This window comes from Peromyscus californicus, unplaced genomic scaffold, assembly GCF_007827085.1.
Source record: "Peromyscus californicus insignis strain IS unplaced genomic scaffold, ASM782708v3 Scaffold_6__1_contigs__length_162567912, whole genome shotgun sequence".
Taxonomy (NCBI): domain Eukaryota; kingdom Metazoa; phylum Chordata; class Mammalia; order Rodentia; family Cricetidae; genus Peromyscus; species Peromyscus californicus.
This window is the reverse complement of record NW_026294584.1, coordinates 35044786-35062452: the sequence shown is the minus strand read 5'-3', so window position 1 is coordinate 35062452 and position 17667 is coordinate 35044786. Positions and strand designations below refer to the sequence as shown.

Here is a 17667-nt window from a genome sequence, read left to right as displayed (position 1 = left end):
TCAGACTTCCAGTTTCATCTCTTATTAGGATTATTGTCATAGTGATGCCTGCCACTCTCTTGCTTGGGAAGGGCTGGCACATTTGCTTGGGTCTACATGAGATCACTCTCTGGGTCATCAAGTCTAGTGTGCTTGCCTCTGTTGCTTAGGTAATGTCTAAGGCAACTTTTCATTTGTGTGTTCATGCACAGGTTCTGAGAACAGGGGGCCCTGTCTCCCATTCTGAGGAATGGCCCAATAATCTGTAGCCATTGCCTCCTCAGAGACCAGGAACAGCCTGTAAATTATTTGAGATCTGGCTGTGTTTGCAGACTTGAGCTGACCTAACTTACAGGGGAACAGAAGCTGTATACATGGTGACCTCTCTAGCGTGTCCAGCTGTTTTATTGCCTCACCCTTAATGCCTTCCCTCTCATGATATAGGTCATTGCTCCCAACCCCCACCTCGGGAACTTATGGCACTCAGCCAGACCCTCAGATTCTGGCAGGACTTTTTCTCTGATGAGCTGTTGAAATACCACGTGATACAAACACTGATTTGAGGCTCACCAACAGCTTTGATAAAGACATTGGCTCAGCAAAGACCAGTAAAAATAAAATTGCAAAGGGAGTAGGTGAAGATACACTTTTGAAATAGTCTCCTATACATTTTCAGATGTCAAGCATAAATGTAAGATCGTAGCATACCAATATTCACCCGAGCTTGGATTTCTGCCCATGTTGAGTAGTTACGAGATTGTAGAATTATTCCTTATACCACCCTTGTTCTAGTTTTTTCCAAAATGAGACTAGCCTCATACTGTTTATGATTACTCAAAGGAAGGACATTCAATGTTGCCTTTTCCTTGAAAAATTTGTAGGACGACATTAGACTCGACTGATGTGCCTGCAGAATGTTCCACTCCTGACTCTGCTATCACTCCATGATGAGAGCTATCTCAACAGAGGCTGTGTATATGTATGTGTGTTTTAAGCACCAAGTATTCTTGGGCTGTTAGCATTTCAGTCGCTGTGAATTCCTAACAGAAGGGCAAACCATTCCATTATCTTGTACAAATATTTGGCACTGGAATTCCCTTATTTACAAACTATAAGTAATATAATATTTTTAAACCTGCCATCACCAAGGGAGGAAAAATAAACAACTGACATGAAGATACTCAGCACCGAAAACTTGCAGAGTTCGGTATTTGACAGGGAAGAGACTGGAGTTTATCATTTATCATGTAGTGAACACAGGCCTTTAATCAAACTTTTTGTTTGCTCAAAGAGTTGTTAGGTAATGGGGAGAAAAAGTCAAAGGGTCTTTGTTTTTAAAATATTAAAATGTCCAGTAAGGCATGTTGTATTTTGAAATTGACTTTATTTGGGAGAATTGTGTGAATTTTCCTAGATAAGCAATATAACCTTTTGTGGTTTTAAATTATGTGGGATATTATGAATGGAAAAAATCTAACTGGTTAGTTATAAATTAAGAGGGGAGTATGCTTAACTTTTTTTAGTGTTTATCACTTTTACTTTGTTTTAAAATCAGGAAGCATTCTCATAGAGTTTGGTGATACTTGGCAAATTATTTATTCTCTTACAAAATATATGTAAACATTACAATTTTTTTTGTTGGAAAAAACTTCTTTTCCAGTTGGTATTATGGCAGAACCTGGATGGATAACAATGACCTTATTTTTTATGTTGCATACAGAGGTTTGGTTTTCATTAATAGTCTATACCACGTAGTTCTTACTATAGAACTGAATGGAATAGTATTACGTTTTCCACAGAGCACACTTCCACTAAAAGAGACTACTATAATTAAAATACTCATTTTCTACATTTCTCAGTGCCCTACTAGGAGGTTTAGCATGCTCAAAACATTGATTTTGTTGGCAAAGATTAGTTTTGTAGTTCCATTAGATTGACAAAAGTTAGAAACAAAAATATTTAAGAAGTCAGCTTCCCTAATAATGAAAACTATTTAAAATATTTCATTAAAAACACATATTTGCTTTCCTAGAAAGTTTTTTTTTAAATATTGTTAGTAGTAAAGTAAAGAGGTAAAGATATAAAAAGAAATAAAATCACTTTCTCTTGTCAGTTTACTGAGCTTTGGGCACTCATCTGTCTAGTCCTTACTTATAAAAATGTGACATGTAAATTAAAATAAATTAATTGTATTGTTGGAAAGAAGCTAATCTGACCAAAGTTGAAACTATAAAAAGAAAAGAATATGGAGCTGCTTTCTGATAAGATTTGTCAATGATGCGACAGAGCAATTAAGGCTGTGCCTTTAACTAGCCAGAGTGTGACAAAGGAAAAGGGGATTTTTTTAAAGGTCATTTTATTTTTTATTTTTATTTTTTTTTATTTTTTTTTTTTTTTGGTTTTTCGAGACAGGGTTTCTCTGTGTAGCTTTGCGCCTTTCCTGGAACTCACTTGGTAGTCCAGGCTGGCCTCGAACTCACAGAGATCCGCCTGGCTCTGCCTCCCGAGTGCTGGGATTAAAGGCGTGCGCCACCACCGCCCGGCTGTTAAAGGTCATTTTAAAAATGATGCATTGGTAATTTTTTATCTTTCTGTAACCAGAAAGGTAAAAGATGGAAACACGGGATTTGGGGGATATTTCTTTCTAGTTTAAAGGCAGGAAGTGATTTTTCCTATATAAACATGTTACGTGTGTGTGTGTGTGTGTGTGTGTGTGTGTGTGTGTGTGTGTAATCAGAAGTCAGTAAGAGTGGCTGAGAAAAACTCCCAATGTGCATGCACACACACAAAGACACACACACACACACACACACACACACACACACACACACACACTTCCTACATATATATGAAAAAAAAAGATCCAGAATGGAGAGGAGTGCTGTGAAATACTGTCATCTTGGACATGACATATGACTCACTAAACATTCCAGCATGGGTGAGGAGTGACCATGGAGTAGTCAGAAGGGGAAAGGGAGGAGGTAGATCATCAAAATACACTGTCTATGTGTTTGGAATTCTCAAAGAATAAATTTAAAATATTAGTTAATTAAAAAGAAATGATAGCCTTATAATTTTTGAGTAGTAAATTATATGAATATATGTAGAGATAACATATGACTTGTATATGTATGTACATGTTAATGTGCATCTATGTATAAATATTTGTATATAAATAAGCTTGATTTTTTGCCTCTATTTTGATATATATACGATTTGATTATACTCATATGTGGATATATTTCTTAGGTAAATAAATTCAGGTCTCAGGATAAAGTTACCCTTATTATGTCATCTTAAGCTTCATAATTTTGTTATTGAAACAAACTATTGTAGGAGATAATCTCACTCACACTGATTTAGGTAGAATGTGCATATGGTTTTCAAGAACAGTATTTCAAAAGACACCATGATTTCCAGCCAAGGTCAAGGCCATAAATTCACATTTAAATACATACTTCGTGTGTTTTACTAAACCACTTCTATTTTGAACTACTGAAGGCATATTAACAAAAGGAAGATAGTAACTTGAGCATTTTGGAAAGTTTCCAAATGTCACTCAAAACATTTGACTCTAATAGTCCTGCAATATATTTCATATACTTAGAATTTTCAGTATTTTGGAATGACTTCTTTGAGAATTAATTCATCAGTGTAAAGCATACTTAAAGTACTCTGGTGTCTACGTCTTTTCTCCTGGCCCTGAGGCTACGGGGAGAGATATCTGCTTTAAATTTTTGTCCTCCCTTCTATCAGAATGGTCCATGGACATAATTTAGAGAGTTAATTTAGTGCTAAAAGCCTTATGAAATATAGAAGTCCTTCACCCCTGCCATTTCCCACTCCCAAAGGCAATTGCTATCAATTGTGCTTCAGCAGATTCCTCTGTCATTTACCTCCATATCTCTAAATCACATTTTTATGTAACGTTTTTCATTCTTCCAGGATTAGTTTTAAGTACCATACATTGACTTCAGTAAAAGAGGGACGCCTGGTCTTTTCTTGCCCACCATTGTTATATTTCTTCTCCTTAACCCAGAGGCATCACAGCTTTGGTTAGTTCAGTGTTTACAAGATTATAACTGTAGAAAAATCTATCCACAACTGGGCCAGCCATATAAAATAGTGCATTTATGCTTTATTTCTGGAAACACGTTTTGTTAAAATTAATAACTTCATTTCTTATTATAATCTTGCATAATCATCAATCCTCATGGGATCATTTTTTTCACCTATTAAAATACATTGAAGCATTTAGTTTTTCAGATCTCTCAGACTGTTTTAAACTTGGTCCTGTCTAGGTCTGTTGAAGTTGTAGCCATTCATCAGATTATCTTTTACCATTCTGGCATTTCATGTGCATTCTCTTGTTGTAAATACATTTGCCTGGATTTTACCTCACTCCTTTTTTGTTTATTCTCTCATTTTCCATTATAATTTCCTGGCAAAGCACACATAAGAGATTTTTTTTTCATGTCTATGACTGGAAATGGCTTTTTAAATGCTCACACATTGATTTTGGAGGGTGAAGCGTTACAGCTTGGAAGTCATGTTTTTGTCAGAATTTTGGAGACCCTTTCCCACTGCCCTTTAGCTTAACATCTTGTATTCATTCATTTGATTGAGTTTTGAAACTCTGTGGAAAGGTGTGTAGACTTGACCTTCAGATCTGCTTTTATTGTGCCTGCTGTTCCCTGGTGCAAGTCTCTCTTAGTATCTCCGTGGCCTTATCTTCTTTCTGGTGGAGACTGGGTAGTCACCCCACCTCATGGTGTTGAGGGAGGGGATAGTAAAGGGTCCAGTGTTTCTTTGAATGGATTTTCAACAAATCTTCTTTTTTCAGAAATAGCCACCCCTGGAAGTGAATTAAGCTGCCAGTACTCAATAGGAATTAAGTTGTTCAAGGATTTTCTCTCTCTCCATCCTTTAGCTTTTTCAGAATTGCCAATAGATTTACTATTCTTCTGTTCTCTTTGCTCTTTCCTAAGAATGCCTGCTGCTGTGTCATTTCATGTTTTGTTTTCTCTGGGATGATACTTTTGTTATTATTTTACTGACGTTTTAAGAGACATAACAGACAGACAGGCATGTGCTTAATCTGTTTATATTAGGGTGGAATCCCAGTGAAGGAGATATCAGGGAACCAGACCACTTCTGTAAATAATTGCCTCTTTAGTAAACTTGAGGATTTGCTATTGCTGTAATCTTTAAAAGGGGTTGGCTATGAACACCCCTGTGTCTACGGAGAGATACATTTACGCATAAGTCACCAAGGACTTACACATGTCTGGTCTTCACCCTTGCATTTTCCACTCCTAAAAGGTGGGATACCACACCTTTCTCTTCCTCTTCAGAAACTTCCAGTGGACAAAGGCTAGTCATTGATGCCATGCTGCTCTGCTATGGGCAGACCTAGTTATTTTTAAATAACAAACACTTTGATTTCAATGCCTTACAAAAAAGAAGTTGACTCTCCCATCCTTCACACCATCCTGCTGAAGTTCTCTAACACAGACATTTTGAAAAGTTCCAGCTGTGTTCTCTCTGGACAGATATTTTACTAATGATTTTAGCAAATAATCTTTGGGATTGTATTCTGTTGTGAGGATGACACTCATAGTCTCAAAAGGATGAACAATTTTCAACATGACCTTCCTCTAGTCAAAATAACATAATGACACCAGTGCTGTACTGGCCATGTGCCGGGAGGTGAGCCTAGGCATTTTAAACCAAATGTGTGTCCTAATAGATCTATTATGTGATTAAGAATGGCTACCATTATTTTAGGGAGTGGTCAGAATGCAAGGGCACATTATGTCATTGAATCCCGAGTATGGTACTGCTAAGCAATTCTCATTTTATGAAATAGGAAACAGTCTTTCTGGTTTGTGGAAGACCATCAAGCTATTAGTTAAATTAGTCAGAACTGAAGCCAGGTCTATTATGTCAAGGGCCATGTTTTTCCATTACTGTAACATTTTCAAAAAAGGCAGCAGTGCAACTCTACGTGTGTGTTGCATGTCCTATTATCAGAAAATCAGAGCATATTACTAGGTGCTTTTAAAAAATTACAGTATTACGAGGGTAAAAAACTGGTATGTATAACACACATTTCTGTTTAGTTAGAATAGTCTTAACTATTTTAAGGAACCTTACATTGAATAATTTTACAAAGTAACTGAAATGTAATGAAAATAATTGCATTTGAGTTTCCCTACGGAAACATGCAATTTCTTTTTCTTACTTCTTTAAAATGCTTAGCTGCTAGTAGCCCAGGAAGATGGGAAGGGGCACAATGCCCCCCTCTCTTTGACTGGGTAAATGGTCTTAAATGTTTCCAGGCACACTGGATTATCAGAGTGTAGTCTACAAAAATAGACGTACATAAAACAGAGAGGCAGTATTTAAAATACAAATGTGTAGACAAAAATCAAGGGAGTCAGATGTTAACAAGAAACTCAAGGTTCAAATTAGGGGGAAGAAACCTAAGGAAATGCTGAGATTGGCCTTTTGAGTTTGCAAACTGATCATTATTTCCACTGACATTTACTGAGTACGTGCTGTGTGACAGGTACTGCTCAGGCACTGGGAATAAAATCATGTTTAAGAATAAGATCTTGCCAGCTGGAACTGGTAGCCTGGCTATTGACTGACACAGTCATTTGTGGAGAAGGCAGGCAACTGGCTTAAGCCTCTGAGGTCTAAAATACAGACAGGGAGACCCGAATACACAGAGGAAAGGAGAGTCCAGCCAGTGGTCAGGAGCACAAGATAAAGTTTAGGAGGAAACTGTGCCCCGTTGTGGACAAAAAGGCTGTGCTGGAAGAAAGAGAGGACCAATCAGGATTGCACTGAGTTTCACAAAGTAATACAGAAAAGCATTTGTAACACACTTCACATTCTCTGAAGCACTTCCTTGGGTACTAAGTCCCCTTGACAACTGCAAAGAAATCTTCCTTTTTATCTTCATTGTACAGATGAGCCAGTGGACAGCAGGGCAGTTAAATGTACAGCCCCAAACCACACTGCTATTTGGAGCTGGCTTTGAACTTCCATCTTCCAGCTTCAAATTCAGAACTTTCAATATTCTAAAAGGAAGGCACACAGGAGAAGACAGGCTGGGTTGCTGTGTAAGCGAGGCAGGTTCAGGGAACCTCATCAAACAAATTACATTCAGTGGAAAATTAGGAAGAGAGGTGCACCAAGAGAGCCATGCCAAGAGGGATGTTGATTGGATAATGTCCCTCCACTGTGTGGATGGACAGAGCCTAGCTGTGGAATGCAGTGTGAGCATTCACTTCATACTGTAGCAGAGCTAGACTTGTTACCTAATTCCTTGGCTAGCGTTATTTTACTGAACATAAAGATTAGCATCATGCATCAAGATGCTTCACGCTCAGCTTGTTTGTTAAAATCGTGATTGAATGGTTCTCTGCACATGATCAGTAGTAGACTGACTTAATGAATCAGATCTCATAAAAAAGAAAAGCAAAGAGTAAGTACAGTTAACGTGTGTGCTGTAAGGACAGACTTGACATGCAGAATGTTCCCAGAATGGATTTGACATTTCGAGTGTTCCCTGGAACTAGGTGACTGAATGTTTCAGGTTAAAGTAATAATAACAGAGTAGAATAACAGACAGGAACATGTGCATCCGCCATAAAAATATTTACTTGAATTAAATTATACATTTAATTTACTTCAAGAAACCTTGATAATGTAATAAGGAATATTTTCAACCTCGAGGGCAAATAAGTCAGTCCTCCTTGAGTGTTAATGGAATAAAGGCAGAGTGATTGTTTCATGTGGGATAACTTGCATCAGATGAAACCACTGGAATTTCCCAGAGTTAAAAGAATGGCCAAGTCATATGGAATTTACCCTGCCAATCAGTTTTGAGTTTTGGAATAAGAGCATGTTTTGATGTATATGCTTTACATATGCATATCTGTGGATGCTTAAGTAGTGATAATGGCAGCTCATTATAATGGTTCTTTTACGAAACTGGGTGCAGGGGCTGGAGAGATGGCTCAGCTGGTAAGAGCACTTGCTGTCCTTGAAGAGGACCAGGGGTTCAGTTTCCTGCAGTGGGTGACTGACAACTACATATAACTCCTATTCCAGGGGAACTTGCATACTCTTCAAACGGCTTCCATGGGCACCTGCATACACCCAGGTACATGGACACATACAATAATAAAAATATAAAGAAGGAATATATGATAGCATACCTGTTGTTCTAGGCCTGCAGCTTGAATCTATAGGCCTGGCAGTTCTTCATGTATTGGACATATTACATACATCTGAGTATGTGCCTATGGCCAGGTCTTGGAACCTTTTCCAGACTCCAGAAGGCAGGGAATGAGGATGCTAACTCAGCTGCAATTTCAAAGGATTTAGCTCAGTCCAGAAATCTTTGTGGTAATCACCAATGTAGAGTCAGGATTATGGTGATATTTTATTTGTACTAAAATGTTATTTGTATGTTAATAAATAAAGTTGCCCGGGGGTCAGAGCTCTTAGCAAGCCATAGAAAAGCTGGGCGGTGGTGGTGCATGCCTTTAATCCCAGCACTTGGTAGGCAGAACTAGGTAGATCTCTGTGTGTTCAGGGATACAGCCAGCATTGGATACACATGCCTTTAATCTCAATACCAACCATAGAAGACCTGGAGGTCTGTACAGACAGGCAGTGACGAGGCAGTCATGTGGTTGGGTTTACAACCAATGAGAAGGCAGAACAGAAAGTCTTTATAAAGACTTTAACATAGGAAGTAGCTCTCTTTCGGAGAGGTAGGACCACTGCAGGAGGAAGGGTAAAGTTTTAACTCTTAGCTCTGACCTCTTGGCTTTCTTCTTTGTATTAGTTCTGTGTTTCTTATTTAATAAGACGGTTGGTTACATCTACACAGGATAGTTCCTTTTCCTAGCCAGCATACATATTTATCTTCAGTGATATCTTGCTTTTGAAGGGGACTGCTTTGGTTTTTACTGTGAGTGGACATCAGTTTTCTTTTCTTTTTTTAAATTTTAAAAATTTTATTTAATTAACATTTTTCATTTATTTTACACACCGACCACTGTTTCCTCTCCCTCTTCTCCTTCTTTTCCCTCCCCACCTCCCATCAACTCCCTCCCCATCCACTCCTCCTCCATTTCCATTCAGAAAGGGGCAGGACTCCCATGGGCTTGAACACAGCATGGCACATCAAAGTTGAGGCTGGACCAAACTCCTCTCACTATATCAAGGCTGGCTAGGTAATCCAGCTTAGTTTCCAAAAGCCAGCTAAGCACCAGGGACAGGTCCTGATCTCACTGCTAGGGGCCTTACAAACAGAGGAAGCTACACAGCTGTCACAAACATGCAGAGGGCCTAGGTTGGTCTCATACAGGCTCCCTAACTGTTGGTCCAGAGTCCCTGAGCTCACAGGCTCAGGTCAGCTGTCTCTGTGGGTTCCTCTGTCATTACCTTGACCCCCTGGCTCCTCCCTTTCTTCAGGAGGACTCCCAGAGCTCAGCCCAGTGCTTGGCTGTGGATCTCCGCATCTTCTTCCATCAGTTACCAGATAAAGGCTCTGTGATGACAATTAGGGTATTCACCAATCTGATATAGATTGCCAGTAGATGGCCAGTAGATGTAGATTGATAGTAGATGGCCAGTTCAGGTACCATCTTTTTTTAAAACCATATTTTTTTATTGATTCTTTAGAAATTTTACATCATGCACCCCAATACCACCCATCTCCTACTCTCCCCATATCAGCTCCTCACCCCTGCAGAGTCCTTCCAAAGGAAACCCCCCCAAAAAGATAAAGATAATAACAAAAATAGCAATAAAAATACAAAGAAGAATATCTATTTCAATTAAAAACCAACCAAACCACCACCACCACCAACAAAACCCCAAACAAGCAAACAAACAAAACAACAACAATAAAAAAAGAAAAACCAAAAGAATTCAGGTTAAGACTCTGTGAAGGCATCCCATAGAATAATTTTTCCCTGGAGTCTTACTGCCTCCTAATATCTTTTTGTTTGTTTGTTTTTAAATCAAAGGTAAGCACATTGGTTAAGCATAAAACTACCGAACAGTTGATATCTTTGTAACACACTAGTAAACATATTTTTCATGTTGAAATATTTCTTAAGTATTAGAGAGAAACTGATGTGGGGTAACCAAGCTTACCAGAGTTCTTCTAGCTGGCCTTTCAAGGCTGAAATTTTCAGTTCACCCATAGGAATAACACTTAGAGATGAGATCTGAGTCCTGAACCTGCCCATGACTGCATCTGTATTAAATACGCTGGAAGCAGAGGTTCCTGGTGAGCTGGGAGCCCCTTGGCAAATGCTACTTTATCTTTTGAACCACTTACTGTTTCTAAGCTGTGTTAGAGATTATGCGGTTGTATTTTTTTTGTTTGAATGCAGGAAATTTGAAGGAAGCAAATTTAAACTACAAGCAGCGATTTCTATTTTTAAGTCGTAAGGACTATTTTGCAGAAATAGTAGGAAACTGTAATTTTCCACATTTTTGATTGCTCTTCTCTTTTTGACAAACTTTGAACAAAGACTCTAAAAATGTCAAGTCTTGAAAGGCAACAGTCCTGCACCAATGTACTCCTTCTCTACCTCCCCTCCTATCCTAGTTCAGCCACCCTTTGTGTAAATCTCATGACCTTGCTTTTTCTGTAAGTAAAACAGCCAGAAATGTTTTCATTGGGTGCATCAGATCATGCCACCCATTCATGGTTTCATCACACTAAGAATAAAATGCAAAGTCCTTTCCCCAGCCTGCTGTACCTCAAAACATTGACTGGCATCTGCTCTATGCATCCAGCCACATCTGTGCTTTGGTTACCTTCAATTTGATTAACTCACTCATCCATAGGGTGGCTTTGCATTTGGTGCTTCCTGGTCTGAGATTTCTTTTTTTTTCTTTTCTGGAATCCTAACAGTACTGCTTCCTTCTCCTCTTAAAGATCACCTTTATTAAGAAGTTCTTTCCCGTCCATGAGCACCACAATTAACTGTCAGTTCACTCTGTATCATTTTCATTATTTTGTGTAGCAAGTATTTATCAAGCACTAACTATGTGATAAAGAACACCTTTCGGTGTCTGCTCTTCATAGAGCTTTGATTGCAAGGAAGGAATAACCTAAGGTACCACCACCATCCAGTGCTACCACCCAATCCCATACTGCACAGGAAATAGACTCGTGAGCTCAGTGGTGTTCTGTTCCTGCTGGAATCAGTGGAGAGAACTTCTAGAAAGCCCACTCTTTCTCAGATTTTTAATATTTGCTTCTGTAAGGTTACCTCTGCCAAGGGGAGCGGTAAGGGAAACACACATAACAACGTTGCAAAGATCTAATCCATGAAATTTATCAGGCACATTCCTAAGTCACACGACTTACCTTTTGTACTTGTTTCCTTGTGTGTGAAATGGGACCAGCCTGTTTCTGAAGGCTCTTGACTAAATTATCAAGTTGAAAAATAGAACACTATCCAAAAGTTGCTCTGTTTTTTAAGAAGACAGTATTTTCCAGTCCCATGTCAGGTACCTGAGCTCTGAAGTAACACTTCTAATGGGACGTGTTTCTATATTTTGGAAATAAAGTGCACGCTTTCATCCATCCTCCCACAGAAGAGTTACTCCTTCCTATTCCTCTACTTTGGGGAGATACATCTTTCTCTCTCAGTCTGTACATCCAGGTGGTCCAGTGCCTTTTGCTGTATTGTTGGAAGGTATTGTTACCCACTTGTTTGCAAGGCTGCCTCCTAAATTCATGTCTTTACCTCAGACCCCTGTTTGCTGCCTTCTAAGCTTTTCAACTCATCCCCCAGCCCTCCCCTTTCAAACTGATTAGTGTCCCGATATTATTTGACCCATTTATGCCTTTCTCTTATTCAGAAACACTGAGAAATGCCACCTTACTGCCTACATGGTATATTTAAAATCCATTCATGGGTCATCTGGTGTCCCCACAATCTGGCTTCAGTCTGCCTTTCAATTTTGTCTTTCATTTTTCTTTCTTCTGGGTATGTATATTGTGTTCCTTGGCACTTTGTTGTACAACCCACCTGCCTCTTTATATTTGTTTACGTCGTTTTTATCTGCCTAACCTTCTCTATTCTCTTGGTCGCAGGTCTGCTCCCTATTCAGGATCCTGCATATTCTCTATTTCTCAGATGTACCGACTCTTCATGTGCATTTCTGTTTTCAATGTTGCCTTCAATTTTCTTGCCTATTTGCTTTTGAATGCCTCCCAAGACCTCTTCTCACAGGAGAAACTGACCGTTCATTCTAAATTAGCATGAGTAGTAGAGATTTTGTTCTAGATTGTCATTTTTTTTACAAATGTAAAGGAACCCCTTGCCTCGTTACCCAAAAGAAAGTGAAAATACGCACCAGGGAAAGTGTTGAAACGCCAGACCTCACCTCATTCATTCTGAGAAGAACTGGGTGTAATTTCTCAGAGATCTTGATTCAGCTTTTAAATTACATCACATAAGTTCTTATTTAGCTCAATGAAACTATTGACATTTATAAAAGATTTACCCTAACAGCTGCCTAATGACAAAACAAAGCCCCAATTAGGCGAGTCCTGATGGCTACCCATAGCTGGCCCCAGGCTTGCTTGGGGAGATTCTTACCATATGCTCCCTGAAGAGGGATTCTGTGTATTCTTGTCATAGATAAACACAAGCCTGAGTAACATTTGCCTCAGATGGATTCATGCTAACGGCTCTCTCCGTCTTTCTGCAGTACTTCGGAACATTACTCGTCATCTTCTGTGTGGAACTGGCTTGTGGTGTGTGGACATACGAGCAGGAGGTTATGGTGAGTTCCCAGAGGGACTGTGCGAGACACTGGAGAGGGACTGTGCTACATGGTTCTTACTTTGCATGATCACATTGCATGCTAAGGGTGAACATTCCTGACACTTCTGAAAACTCGTATATTTTTCCCCCTATGGCTAAAGCACATTTCCAAGTGATAATTTAAAATCTTTATCTTGGGGTACTGTGATACATCGTTAATTCCATAGATTTCTTAAACATGGACATCATGGATTGGAACTAGTCTAAGACATTTACACCAACTTCTGAGTTAATAATGAGGGAGATTAGCATGTGCTTGTTGGAGAGTGCTAGACCTCCTCCTTTAAGCCCATCCTTGCTGACCACAGCAGAAAGCAGGGAGGAAGCCCGTATCTCCTGATTGCAACAAGCTGAACCATATTGCCCTTTAAGAAGTACATTTGAAGAATTGCTGTGTGCTTACTGTGGTAGAAAAACTCTCACAGCTTGAGATTTGGCTGCTTGAAAACAGCAGTTCAGCATTTTCCCTCTTATTTCAGCCATTGAAACCACTAGAAAAAAACCTTGATAGATTTCTTAGAATAACGGAGGAGTTTTTCAGCCTTTTCCACCAGTTGCTTTGTCCTTACCCTCTTCTCCCCAGCAGCCTCCCACCCCAACCCTGGCTATTGCTTAGCTTGTTCACGTCAGTGGTGAAATCAGTACAGTTGTTCCCAGTGAGGAATGGAGTTGCTTTGCATGTCTGTGAATGCTGCCTGGTGTCATGCCTCATGGAGGAATTCTGCTTCTGCAAAATGGTGCCTTTCAACGTGTTGCCCTTGAGCCTTCCGGGGAAGGCTCAAAAGGTGATTTTTAATCAGGTGTGTTCCGTTGTTCTAGTCCAGATGTGCTCAGCTGGAACAGAGAGAAAAGATGGGGCCTGGGCAACTGATGAGTTTCTGGTGAATTTTAAACATTTAAAAATTCAAGACCTCTTAAGAGAGGGTGATTATTTTTGATTTTGTTCCACAGATAAGCAGGGCATTAGGCATTTGTTTAATAAAATTGATGTCATTTCCATTGTCGGTACAGTTATTAAAGATTCTGTGGTGAATCTGTCGTGTTCTGAGGCTGTGGATATTCAGTGGCTCCTGCAGATTAATGGTCGAAGTTGACCTGTGCAGGCCGCTGCGCTAGTGTTCATAGCTCTCTGAAGACACTCATACTCCCATGTATGAGGACTCCTGGGAAGAAGACAGAATCTGTGGAAAGTTGAGGGGTCAGGGTCAGTCTTAACTAGCTCAATGTAAAATTGATAATGTATAGGAAAAAAATTCCCATAAAATGGAAGTTCGCTTGCTTTCTTCTAGTCACATTTTCACGTTATCTCTAGAAACGTCCTATGTTAGAAAAATGAAAAAGTAGTAGGGCCCCAGATTTTTTGTTTTAGCTATGAGGAGATTTACCCTGTTTTCAGTTTTCAAAAATAACTTACACTCCTGACAAGCAAACAACGGAAGAATAAATCTTATAAATAATTCTTATTTCTTCTAACCCTAGCTTTTGGTTGTATTCTATTTGGTAATTGAAATATTTTTGAAATGAGTATCTTTCTATGGATTCATTTATTTATTTGATTTAGAGACAAGATCTTCATAGAACAAGCTGGCCTAGAACTCATTATGCAATGCAGGCTGCCCTCATATTCACGGCAATCCTCCTGCCTCAACCATCTGAGTGCTACAGTTACTGTCATGAGGCAGCACACCCCCTTCTTTCTGTGGATTTTCTAGATGGGTTGTAAAGAACATGTATGCGTCCTACTGATATGTGATGACTCTCCAAAGCTGTGGGAGGCTTAGAGCGAGTTAATTCAGCCTGTTTGAGAGGGCTGCATCCACACTAAGAAGCATAAGAAAACAAAGGAACTTCCACTTGCTCAGCTGCTGCTCACTATTCAGGGACCGTCCTCCATGGCTTTAGCTCCTGGGGCACTAAATGAATGCACACCGCCAGCCATTTCAGTCATGGGCACATGTCATTGCTTTGCCTGTGTAAATCTTCCCCATTACATCACCAAGGAGAGAGGAAGGCAGGGCCATTTAAAAGTGGAATGTGCCAAGCAGCCTTGCAGAAAAGGAGAAGTCGGCTTTGCAATTTTTATGGCTTCTGTACTAATAACAATGTAAAAGAAAAGTGTCATTAAAGTTTATTATCTGCCAGATTTTGCAGAATCCAACCTTTACATAGAATGGGCTTTGTGCGCTGAGCTGTTTCATGCAAGCAAGCTGTTCAGTGTGTGTTCTGCTTTATGGCCGGAGCCCAGGATTTCATGCCAGAACCTCAATGGTCCTCTGTTCTCTTGCCACATTTGGTTTCAGATTGATGGTGGCCACAGTGAAGAAACAACCAGTGTTTATTTTGGAAAGCAAAAAATCTAGAAAAAAGTTATTCTATTAACTAAGTCAAGAGACTTGACATCTGTCTACTCCTCCATTAATTTTATTATTTCTACGTATTCAGCTTCTATCAATACTCCAGTTAAAATCTGCCAATAATATTAACTGTTTCAGAAGATATATTTCTTGAGAATTTATTTTACTTCCATTCACTTTATGCCCTAACGGATATGAGATAATGATCATTATAGTGGGTAGCTTGAACTGTGTCTAGTTTTCTGAACTTTATTAAACCATAAAAATAGAATGTATACCCAAACAACTTGCTATTTTTTTGTATTATGTGTTTCCAAGTGATTATTAAAATATTAGAAAAGAAATAAAAAATAAGAAGAATTAAAAAAAAAGAACTTCTGTGGCTAAGGATTTTTAAACTTACTTCTACTGCTATAACTATTTTTTTTTTTCCTGAGGTAGCTCTGGCTATCCTTGTACTTGCTTTGTAGACCAGGCTGGCCTTGAACTTTCAGAGATCCACTTGAATCTGCCTCACAGCTGATATTACCATTTTTAAGTTTAATTTTTAATTAAAATGTATGTATATATGTACCCTGTGTGCGTGTGTGTTCACAGTGTCTGCAGGTGCACATACACACATGCAGATACTGAGGCCAGAGGAGAACTGGTGCCCTCCTCCACTGATCTCGGCCTTGTTCCTTTGAAACAGTATCTCTCACTGAATCTGGAGATTGGCATTTTCTGCTAGGTTGGTACCCAAAGCTCTAATGGTCCTCTGCTCTCTGCCCTTCTTCCTACCTCCGGAATTGCTGGGGTTACGGGCACATGTGACCATATCCAGACTTTTCTGTATGATGGAGATCTGAGCTCAGGTCTTAAGGCTGTGCAGCATGCCCTCTTACACACGGAGCCCTCTCTCCAGCTTGATATTACTGTTTTTAATAAGATTTCAAAATTACCCTGGTCTTAGGTTTTAGAGCAGTGCCTCTCAACCTGAGGGTCACGACTTCAGGGGGTCAAATGACCCTTTCACAGAGGTAGCCTAAGACCATTGGAAAACACAGATATCATTGATAACAGTAGCAAAATTATAGTTATGAAGTAACAATGAAAGTAATTTTATGGTTGGGGTCATCGCAACATGAGGAACTGTATTAAAGGGTCACAGCATTAGGAAGGTTGAGAACCACTGTTTTCGAGGCTTGTATATGCACCTCTCTGTTCTATATCCTAGTTCTAGATTCCCATGTCAGTTTCTTGAATGCCAGCCTTCTTGGTGGGAGCTTAATTTAGTCTATAAGCAAGTATAAATTGGAGTGGTATGTGTCGACTTTAACACAGTCTGTGTACATGTGGGATTGTGTTGTCCAGATGCTGACGGTTGTAGATTTACATGTGTAAGAAAGACTTTGCCTGGCTAGTTGGGCTTATGTGTTGATGTTCTGCTTTTTATCTCTAGGTGCCGGTACAGTGGTCAGATATGGTTACTTTGAAAGCCAGAATGACAAATTACGGTTTGCCCAGGTATAGATGGCTTACACATGCTTGGAACTTTTTTCAGAGAGAGGTAAGTGCTGCTGTTCCTGGGGGGTGGAACGTAGAGAAGAGGTGGCAAATTGTCAAGGCAGGTCGTCAAAGCTTTGGCTTTGATCATTTTCTGCAGGGAAACTGAAGCCTCTGCCTCAGTCGTCACTGGTGCCATTTTTTTTCCCTGCATGCCTCCTCAGGTCACTCCCTGCTTGTCTTGTCTTCTCATTTACACCTTTTCGTCTCCGTTCCTTCCGGTCCACATGCGTTTGTTAAGAAGTTGTTTTGCTCAACTACTCTGAAGTTTCTTTTTCATAAGTTATTTAATAAATGGCGAAAGTTTTACTCAGAAATTTCCCTTTCATGATACTTTTACTACTTTTAGAGTTACCCATGCTGTGAACATTATTTCAACATTTTAAATGGTTGCTTCCATCTGTGAACTTCGTTAATATGAACATCATTACCAGCCTGTTTTTTTTCTTGTCAGATGTCCTTGGTTCAAATCCTAGCTCTGCTACTTATTATCATTTCACTTAACTCTTTGGGCCTCAGTTTCCACACCTATGCCATGGGAACAATACAGGAACTCACCTCTTGGAGTGCTGCGAAGAGTGAGGAGGAGTGAATGACGTCATCGACTTGATCTCATTTAGCTTATGCTTATTAACAGTGATATTACAAAATACACTTTTGTTCCAAAACTCTTTTGCATTTCTTCCAAGTATCTTCAATGGGAACTGTTTTCTAGATGTTTAAAATCCAATGACTTGAGATTAAACATTGATCTTGCTTCAAACCAGCTCTCCTAAGCATTTTCCTTGCGACTAGAGTGACATTTCTAGAAGAACAGGCATCTTAGTTTGCTTTCCTTTCTCTTGCTCTGGACCAAGAAGCATTTGAAAATGGATGTCTTACTGTTTATGCCTGTGGCAGAGGTTCAA

At 39.4% G+C, this 17667-nt stretch overlaps 1 protein-coding gene across 3 annotated transcripts in view; it reads left to right on the top strand.

Annotated features, from left to right (window-relative positions):
- Nucleotides 1-17667, top strand: part of Tspan12 (tetraspanin 12) — a 66043-nt gene that overhangs the window by 24150 nt on the left and 24226 nt on the right. For all 3 annotated transcript variants that reach the window (XM_052720444.1, XM_052720442.1, XM_052720443.1), the window contains exons 5-6: nucleotides 12745-12819; nucleotides 16656-16763. In XM_052720444.1, coding sequence (XP_052576404.1) covers nucleotides 12745-12819; nucleotides 16656-16763 — 183 coding nt within the window. The remainder of the gene's footprint in view (nucleotides 1-12744; nucleotides 12820-16655; nucleotides 16764-17667) is intronic.